Below are 10,619 nucleotides of genomic sequence, written 5' to 3'. Positions count from 1 at the left end.
ACAACACAGAGATGGCCAGCTAAACCAAACCAAACCTGCTATTGAGGAAATACCTTTAACATGATGGTCCTAAGCTCGTGGAAAACTCATAGAGGAAGGTCCTACATGAATGGCACACGAAAGCTGGTGCTAAGATGCTATTTTTAGCTTCTCCACTTAATCGCACACTACGCTTAATCGACACACTAACCCGACTCCCGAGGGTGTGCGTATAAGCGGAGTTGACTGTAATAATAATAATAATTACCATGAATATAATAATAAAAATAAATATTTATTGTCCTATAAATAGCAATTCTTATTTTGGTGACATCAAGAAAAATTGTGTCAATACCAAACTTTCAGACAATCACACACAAACACAAACGTACACTTTCACTCAGACTCATCAAAGGCCTAGTTTTCTTTTACTACTCAAAAAAAGAGGCATCGATAAACTTATTGTAGTAAAAGAAAACTAGTCCTCTGATGTTGTTTTCTGTGAGTCTACGCCTTCTGGAAGACAAGACAAGATTGTAAAGAGAAAAAATTTGCTCAGCATCAGCTGACGAGCATGTTGAGAAGGCATACCGGGACGCCAATGCAGTGAGAGCTAGAACATGATCTGCCATAGACTTCCAAAATAGGATCAGATCTATAATTCCAGTATCAGACTCTCTCACAGCACTGGGCCCCAGTTTCTCAATATACCTTGTGAACTCATACTGAGGAATATCACAAAGATTTTAAAGGATCATTATCCGTAGAGAGTAGCTTCCCTTGGCTTGGGCCCAGGCAAAGCTGCAATATTTCTCAAGTTTCGCACCTTTTTTTTTCCGTTATTTTATTTTCGCTTCTTTTTTTTTCCCAAAAAATTTGCCACGCGATTTGCCAATTTGGGGAAATTTGCCAAAATTTGCGGATCGCCCTGATATTTGCGGCCGCAAAAAATGCAGATGACAGCACTATGGGAGGACAGGAACCCCATCCAGGTTTGTCATGTAGTTATGAGCGAAAGATAAACTAGGACAAGTTAAACAGAGTCATGTAATCCATGATCAGTTTACTTCAATAGATTGGCAGCAGCTAGACAATACTGACATAAATTGTTCTTCAACATTAATTTTGATGTCATCCTTAATTAACAATGCCTTATAATAACAATACCAAATGAAAATCCCGATGCTCATTAACTATGACACATCAGACAGTATAGCATAATTCAGCATAAAGTATAAGTGGAGTTTATTGTACTTAGACCTTGGCAACATATTATTTCAAGTGTAATTCACACAGTTTAAAAACCTGATCAGTAAAAGCATAGCAATAATTACAAATCGTTTGTCGTCATGGTTATGTAAATCAAGTTGCCACTGAACCACAGACAATTCAAAATGTCTTTCAAAGACTTAAAACTGCTGTTTAAGAACACATGCCAGCTAAGGCATCATTCATTTTCTTTATATTATATTTATGTCAGTTTTAAAAGCCTCAGCTAATTTTGAATTTTGGACCTAGATGTCATACATTTGGGGTCCAGCTTCTAGCAAAGGCTGTTATATAGAGTAACAAAGTTGTTTCCTTTGCTAGGCATTGATTACAGTTCTCGCTTGCAGAAGGCTAGACATTGGGCTGATCACTGACATTATGAGACAGGGAAAAGGTTTAAGCACTCAAAAGCTTTTCATAACTTGTTTCATACAACCACCCTCTACAACTCAACGGTGATTTTAGATTAAAAAAACAAACATTCAATAACTAAAATTTCACTAAATACCATGAAAGATCAATAGCCAATAAGATCACATTTTTTAAACATGGGCTCTAATAAAGAGAGGAAACCTGATTCAAACACTTCTTCAGAGAAACGAGACAGAGAATCCCTTGCATTTTGTCGAAGTTCAAGCCTTTCTGTAGGTGTCATAGAAAAAATGGTTTTCATTGCACTAGAATATGTGGTTGCATCTGATGCAAGAAAACCTGTTGGCTTTTCATTATGATTTACCACAATGTCCATTTTTGGACCACCTGAGTCATGAGCAAGCATCACATTTCCAGCAGCCATTGCTTCCACTACACCTGAAATATTAAAGAAATATACGTTACTGTTGGGAATAGTTACACTTTTATGAAATGAATGCAATCAATGCTACATATCATGCCTTTATATTCAAACAAAAACTTTTTTATGATCTAGTTTCAATAAGTGAGACCTGGGATGATAATCTGTGGCTCATCAACAAAAAAAAGGTTTAAAGCTGATTTTCCAAACTTTGCGTCCATTGAATTATTTGATAGGTACCAAATTTATAAAATTCTAATTATCCATGATATAACCTTTTGAAGAGAGACTAGTGTAAAAACCTTGTTTTAATAGAATCAATTTTAAAGTTGAGTCATTTGTTTCACATATGCTCAATTCCAAGGCACAGCTGACATCTTGGATACAGACTTTAAAAAAAATATATAATTTGGTGTTATTAAAATATGATTGAACAATTTGCCTACAATTTTTGAAAAAATCAAATTTGGTTGTTATTTTGAGTGGCTCCGTTATCAGAATCTGCTGATTCATCTGACGACTCTGGCTGGAAATGAAATCCAGGAACATAGAAATCCTCGTTAACATTATCATCGTCGTTCTCAAACAGTTGGAAGATATTCCTATTCTTGTTTTGAAAGCCTAATGCCTGATCCATGAATTTATTGAAAATATGTCAAACCTTGTTCTATCTCAAAAACATGAACTGCTCTCATTTTTATTGGAATGATAACTTGATCCGAAAGCCAAAATATTATAATCTAACTTCTCCAGAGTCCACTATAGATAGACGTCACTCAGGTCTTTGTTATTGTTTTTTGACATCCATGCTTATCAGTAATTCTCACTAAACTGTAGTATCCAGACTATAAACATTTAAGATTACACATAGTTTTGTGTGTTGGCCTGTTATATTTCCGGAGCTTCTTAGCCAAGCGCACAGCATCTATACAAAAAAAGACTGGTTAAACTTTATTTGGGTATTTTTTTCAGGTCTTTTAAAATCGAACGATTGGATAGACTGCGACAGTACAAAATGAATTTGTGGCCCATGACAATTCTAGGGTTAAGATCCCCACCCTGTCAAATGTGCAACCATTGGCAGAAAAAATAGAAAATTACAAGCCTTATTGGAAAGGTACAAAACAACAATTGATGTGATAACAAAGAAAACTATTTTATCTATTTAATGGTACCAACCACATGTTATAGATTAAAAACAAAACTAGTAGCAAGATTTTAAACAAAGCAACCAAAAACAAAAAGCTATACAGTATCAAACATCAAGCACCCTTCTATAGAGTAGACAAAAGATTTTGATATCAAGGTTACACGAACCTAAGAAAAGAAATCCATACAATAAAGGAGACAAGCTCAACAATGATCAAAAGAAAATTCGTTTTCCAACCTAGACATACTGATAAAAGCTAAATCATTTGTGTTTATATTTTAATTTTAAGGGTTTGTAAAACATTCAGGCCATATCAGCACCAGTAAAAAAGAAGAAAATGGGAAAGTCAGAAAATTATAGAATTATAATTAAAATACCCAAGACAAAGTAATACAAAGGGGAATTGATTCAAAAAGGGCAAAGATGTATATTCCAAGAGCATACCATCAATGTTGTTAGTCTGAGATTACCTAAAAGTCTCATCTAAACACCAGCTAAGGATCCCACTAAGAGGAGCACACAATATATGTTCAAAATAAAAATTCAACAATTATTACATAATAGAGAAATAATTTACAAGAAGCAAAACAAAACTGACCCAATACATTTGACTGATTCCCTCTCAGCCGAGGACTTCAGCAAGGACCAGGACAAAACCAAGTAATCCCATTCCAAGACAAAGACATAAAGCAACTCAGAAAACAGATATATAAGGGATAAAAGACATAGAACATGAGATCCTCTCAGCCGCCGGAGGTCAGATGACCCCTCCCCCCCCCCCCCCCCTCTCTCTCACTCCAAATAAAATGAAATCTGTCTGTACTGTAAGTTTTCACAATAACTGAATATCAACATACTTTTGTATCGACTAACTTACATAAGGTAGATAAAAAGAATCATTCAAACCAGACTGGAATCATGATAGTATTCAGGAGGATAAAATAAATGCCAAAGCAAAAAATACATGCTCATACATTTTGGTGTTGAATAGAGAGTATTTAATCAAATATGCTGGGTGGGGTTCCTTACCTGCCATAGTGGGCAGGGAGGCACTTACTGTGTCTTCTATCCCCTTCTATCTGTTTACCAACATGCTTTCTATCTTTTCTTGGAATGAGATTATTTGGTTTTGTTGCAAGCGTCGTTAAACTCTAAAAAAAATCAAAAAAACATAATCAAATATGGAGAGAAAAAAAATGAGTAAACATTAATTTAAAATACTCACATATCCCAAAATGCTCATTCCACATTGTGTGAATACTTATCATAGACTGCAGAAGAAGTTCTTTAAGTTCAGTAAAAGGAATGTTCAAGCGGAATTCAACACAATGTTGAATTCCTCTCTCCTCAACAAGTTTCTGAAGGTTTTTCACACGATTTTCATCCCCACTATTGCGGCAACTTCCAGCAAGAACTAGTTTATATTGCGAATGCTCATTTTGAGGCATGTTCTTCAAAAATTCATAAAATGCATTGATTTGAAGAGGATGGTCTTTTTCGGGTCTAAATTGCCCTAAAGATAAAATTTGCTTGAACTTATTTTCATCAGATGTGAGCGGAATCTTGACCAGCTCTTCAATATCACACGGTGGATAAAGAATGCTTGTTTTTGCTGCACCACCCCAGAGTTGCATGATGTGGTTATAGGTCCATGTAGAATTCACCATAACAATACTACTCCTCCCTCCAGCAACTCCATACATGTATGCAAATAAATTATAGTATAACAACTTAAAGTTGCTTAACAATGGACTTCTAGATATAAAAGAAGCATTGTTATGAGCTTGCACTCTTTCCGCGACACGGCTCAACATGTCAGTTGAGATTGTAGGATAGTGAACATAACAGCCTACAGAGCAACCAACTAAATACTTGAACAATGGTATTGTAAAAGCATAGCCCATACTGTCTATGTAAATGTCCGGCACAAATTTAAACAATGCTTCAAAACCTAATAACAATGATCCAATACTTTGTCCAAGCAATGTGAAATATGGATATTTCACAGCTTCTACCCAATGTCGGTAATTTAAGAAAACAAACTGAACTCTTCTTGATAAAACAATATTAAAACGTTGACGAACTTTCGCTAATATTTCTTCCTCTGAAGCATCTGTGTCTCCAGAATAAACCACACATCTGATGTCTGGATATCTGAAAAAAAAAAAAGAAAAAAAAAACAAAAACAACATAAGTAGGGTCCATGAACTTCTTAAATTCAGGCATAATAATAAATATCACTTCTCTATTAGTTTTCTAATATTAGGGAAATACTACAGCTAAAAGAATAGAAAAAAAAAACAAACTTTAAAAATAATACAAATCAGACTCCAGGAAGTGCAGTGACGAAAAGAAACATATCTCTGGATTATATCAACGGTATTTTTCTTAGCTGGGATGAATCAAGCTGTTTGCTGATTGATTTTGCTTTGTGGTTTGTTTGTTTTTTTTTTGTTTTTTTGATGTTTTTTTTTTTGTATTTTATTTAGAGAGATGGTCAAAATGTACAGCAAGAATTTGATGACAATGATTGACATGTCAGTCGTTTGGAGATTGACCATGATTTGGGTTAAGATTACCAATCAATCAATATCATCAGAGACATAACAAAAATATTATCTATGAAAAACAAAAACAAAAAAAAATAAAACCCCCCAAAAAAATGGAAAGAAAAAAAAATAGATATAAATATATGAAAAAGTGGTATTAACAAAATAGGACAGAAAAGACGAACTGTCACAACTTTTCTTCCACAATGTTTCAGTGAGAAAAAACAAACCCAAAGCCAGAAGAAGAGAGCTCAAAAGTATGCATCTTAATCAACATCAAAGTTACAAACCTTTTCTGTATGGCTCGGATGGCCACCCAAAGAACTCTCTCTCCACCTCCACCAGCATTACAGTATGGGTGGAAGAAAGCAACAGATCCTTTGAATTTCTCATCTTGTTCACGTGTCATTTTCCATCTGTGTCTCAATAAAATCCGCAGCATAAAGAACACAGCTGTAAAGAGGATGATGAATACAATCCCAGACATTATCATGGCAGTTGCAACTTGGGACAAACCGCTGCAGAAGTAAATGTAATAATTAATAATAAATAACAATGTAGTATAACTTTTAAGAAGCACTCAATGGTGCTTTAAACACATATAATGCACAGACATTCATACACAACTACACCTTACAGAGATTACTGTGAATGTCATTTTTCCCTTTATAATATCTTTCATTAACTTCAAAAGTGCTTTTACTCTTAAATTTTATTACATGTTCTCTTTAATTCAATTAATTCCATTGGTTTAACTGAGACTTGCATTTCAGTTAATTTTACAATCTTAAATCATTCATAAACAGATGAAGCTCCTTCATCTTAGGTTGAGTGATCAAACGCACAATTTGGAGTGATATGTTTTCTCCAGATTATGGGATGCTTACCAATTCAATATGTATCCTGGAAATTACAGGACACCTTAGTGGTCCCCATGTTATGATGGAGATGTTTGGCTTTATATCTAAATAATCTCGTAAAGTTAAAGTGCTTAGGTTTAAAAGGTTCAAAGTTAAATCTTTGTGGAACTAAAAAGAAAACCAAACCTCTTCAACAAAGCAAAACTAAAATTTGTTGATATCATTAAAAAAGGGACTTCTGATGAAACTGAAGCTGCACTTATGTAAGATCTTTCGAAAAGAATGCATGACAGCAAACTGTTATCAAACCTTTTAAAATAAGTATTTGATATCTTGTCATAAGAGGTGTTTAAGAATGCCAAGAAGCTGAAGCAGAGATGGCAGTATAGGTTGAATCAAGAAGTAGAAAAGGCCATCCAAAAGGATACATCTTTAAATAAATCAAACAATGATAGTCAGCATCATAATTTTTTAAGCAGACAACCATTTCCTGAAAAGGACAGATGACATCATCAAATTTTTTTTAATGTCAGGATAACTTACTTTAAGAACTAACCTCGTTACATGTGCACACGAAATGTCAGATGACAGCCCAACCAATGGGTCAAAAAAGCTGTATTCTTTTAAATGAACAAAAGTTTTGGAGAATCAAAAAAAAAACCCAAAAAACTACAAAGAAAGCCAAAACATGTAAGCTTGAAACACAAGTAGGTTTTTTTACAAAAACATTTCTCTTTAGTGAAAGCAAAAAGATCTCGATGTTGGACAAACTGAGGGACTGGAACATCTTTGTGAGGGACACCTCTCTATTAATACAGTCGAAGCCAGTATTTGGAATGCCACTTTATCTGAACAGCTGCTCAAATGGACCAATCTGTTTGTGATCTATTTTTTCTCTCGATATAATTGATATTGGTAAGTCTGATTGCATGCCGGTTAATTGGAACTATTTCAGAGCTTCAGCAAATGTTTTTTTTTTAAAAGAAAGAATTTAAAATTTCATTGTACCATTTACAGTCAAGAGAATTGATTTATTCCCTGTTTGTGATAGTCTTATTTGACGTTTAATAGACCACCCCAAATTACTATCAATTTATTTCACATTTGCCCCTCCCTCACTCTCCAGCAGTCTCACCATATGCCTCTCAAACCATGTTCTCTCTAAACATCGCCCAATCAGCATCTTACAATTGTCACCTTCCAATTGGACTCTGAAAAAGAACAATTTTAATTGTCCAGCAGTCAGTCATCAATAAAGTAAGTCAATTAGGCTCCTCCTATTCAAAGCACACATGCCTACAATACGTTAGCCCTTGTAGCGCAGATCACAGGGCTTTTGATGTTGTTACACAACCTTTCTTTGGTCACATTGGTCATTGAAGTCATTCAACATTTACCGTTTCTCACGCCCCGTGACCACGAGACATTGTATGCCCTGGTATGCTGTAACTCAATTTAATTAATCCAGGAGAATTTTAAAGCTGTTTACTTTATTTTGATTTCATTTTAGAATATTTTTTAAAACCTATTTACATATCTCTCTTACCGAGTTAGATCAACCCAGGGTTGCCAGATTATTTTTCAACAAAATGCCAGGGGAACACTCAAAAAATGCCAAAACACTCAAAAAATGCCAAAGTCTGTTGACTCCCACCCCCACTAAGAAAACTACTCACTTTTGATAGACAATTTACTATCATATCCTGGTGGCTTGCGTGTTTTCTTTTCTTTTTTTTTTCTTTTTTTTTTGAATTATACTAAATTTCCTGTTGGGGTAATTTTTTTATTAAGAAAAGGTGTCATTTGAAGTATAATATACAAGAAAAGAAAATGCCAAATGAAAATGCCAAATGCCAAATGATTTTTCTAATGCCAAACGGTTTTCAAAAATGCCAGATTTTTGGAATCTGGCATTTAAAATGCCAAACTGGCAACCCTGGACCAACCTTGTCTTGTTTTTTATTTTATCCCTTTCCTTTATTTTAAATATAACTTTGAAACCCACCCTTCCTCTCACATTTTCTCTGTCTCTCTCTCTCTCTGCCCCCCCCCCCCTCCCCCCCCCCTTCTCTGCCCTCAATTAAAAAAAATAATAAAATAAATTAAAAATAAATTTAAAAAATAAATAAAAAAATTAAAAAATATATATCTTAGTAGGGTAGGTAGGAGGTGAATAATAACACTATCTCCATCTAGCATTAGCAATACTACCTGCCCCCTACCGTCTTATGCTTGATATATATATAGTTTTGATCTTGGATATTTCATCTCATTATCGTTCTCTCTCTCTCACTCTTCCTCCCTGTCAATCTCCCTCTCTTCACTTGCACGCACACACACACACACACACACACACACACACACACACACACATTTTACCTATAATGTTTTAACTATAATGAAAATCTAATACATAATATTTCGTGTTTACTTGAAGAAGGTCAAAGGCTAAAACGTCGTTTGTTTTGTGTTGTGCCCTTATATGAGTCACATTTACTCACTTTATCATTCTCTCTAGTCTCTATCTTATTAATTGGCTCATTGAGGCACCTCTAGTTTTTTATGTCCTTCATTGTTATAGAAGCTCATCCCTATGGATTCACCTAAAGGTGTGAATCGTGAAGACACAATACTCACAGAATAGGGTATCTGTGTTACTGGTTCAAAGTTCAATTTTCACAGAGAACTCACGAGAGACTGAACTTGGCAGGCAATAAAAATTGTTCCTTGTTAAAATGTTTCGTAAATGAGTTGTAAGTACATACACACACACACACAGAGAGAGAGAGAGAGAGAGAGAGAGAGAGAGAGAGAGAGAGAGAGAGAGAGAGAGAGGGGGGGGGGGAAGAAACCCACGTCAATATGTGTGTGAATCGTGAAGTAATGTTGTCCTTTAGACTTTAGATCTCTAGGGCCAATGGAGCTGGAGTTTATCCAGGTTTCTACAGCACTATACAGACAATAGCCACTGCTTGCTGCCCTTTGTAAAGGACACTAATCTATCGCAAAGTGCTTTTCAGATCTTACACTAACCATCAGACACTGCTGAGTGGACAGGGGGTTCAGAAATGAAATCTACCCAGGATAGATTCCATCCCCTTTACTTGTGTATGAAGTGAATGCTCTCCAAACCGAGAAATGTTCGATCTGTTTTTTTTTTCTGTTTCCCAACCACCGCACAGGGCATTTGCCAAATGATTTGGGCGATCACCGCTGGGATGTACACAGTCTGTCACTGTCAGCAGGTGTTTCAGTTTCAGCTTCGCTTGGCTTCAACTTCAATCATCATCTGACGTTTTCATCAGAGAAGACCAGAATATAAACTACAACTCACCTAGCATAATCCCTGAAAAACGACGCCAAATTCATTTTGAACGATTTAATGAAAACCAAAGGAGGGTTATAGGGAAAGAAAACAAATTCAGAAACGATGATGAAACAGCAGAGTATACATTTGGCTGATGTCGGCTCACAACAGTCGTAGTCGTGTTTATTTTTGCTAAAGCCGGGCATTACCTAGACTGAGTATCGGGTACCAAAACTGAGTACTGGTAATAGCAGTACTGACCTTACCAACGAAAACGTTAGTTTCCCGGGCTTCAGACAGCCCCCGCCGTAGCTTCTCAAAAGAAGAAGCTGAGTATCCGTACTCGATAGACACTGAAAATGTTGCTACCTGAAGCTTGGAGAAATAAATAGCAATAGATAATGTAAAGGAAGCTTCAATTTAATTAAGGAGACAGATAATAAAGACGTTTCGGGTTTCCCCTTTGTCAAGAAAACACAATAGACGAATGAGAGATGAAAAAATTGCGCTGTTAAGATGAATAATATGGAAAGAAAAATCAAGGGAGTGAATGCGACTCATAATACAACACACATTAAACAACGTTTCGGGTTGGTTGGGAGGGGGTGGGGGTGTGGATTGTGTCGTGCAGTATGGAAAGTAAAATAAAATATAGTTAGAAATCAAGGTTAAGGATATCAGTACAGTGGTAGTAGCAGCCGCAGAAACCGTA

The 10,619-nt window shown here is 35.5% G+C and overlaps 1 protein-coding gene across 1 annotated transcript in view; it reads right to left on the bottom strand.

The window, feature by feature from the left end:
* LOC144971029 (GDP-Man:Man(3)GlcNAc(2)-PP-Dol alpha-1,2-mannosyltransferase-like) overlaps positions 1-10,091 on the bottom strand; it is a 10,811-nt gene extending 720 nt beyond the window's left edge. Inside the window, exons 1-4 of the mRNA XM_078911343.1 lie at positions 9,935-10,091; positions 6,031-6,258; positions 4,417-5,345; positions 1-2,058 (exon numbers count right to left, since the gene is read on the bottom strand). The exon at positions 1-2,058 is cut by the window's left edge and continues 720 nt beyond it. Of these exons, the coding sequence (XP_078767469.1) occupies positions 1,766-2,058; positions 4,417-5,345; positions 6,031-6,258; positions 9,935-9,969 (1,485 nt within the window). The 5' untranslated portion in view covers positions 9,970-10,091 and the 3' untranslated portion in view covers positions 1-1,765. The remainder of the gene's footprint in view (positions 2,059-4,416; positions 5,346-6,030; positions 6,259-9,934) is intronic.
* Positions 10,092-10,619: the final 528 nt, after the last annotated feature.

Source organism: Berghia stephanieae, chromosome 4 (genome assembly GCF_034508935.2).
Source record: "Berghia stephanieae isolate SIO BIC M18660-M18661 chromosome 4, UCSD_Bste_1.3, whole genome shotgun sequence".
In the NCBI taxonomy this organism is placed as follows: Eukaryota; Metazoa; Mollusca; class Gastropoda; order Nudibranchia; family Aeolidiidae; genus Berghia; species Berghia stephanieae.
The sequence above is the reverse complement of the archived record's forward strand: the minus strand, read 5'-3'. Positions and strand labels throughout refer to the sequence as shown.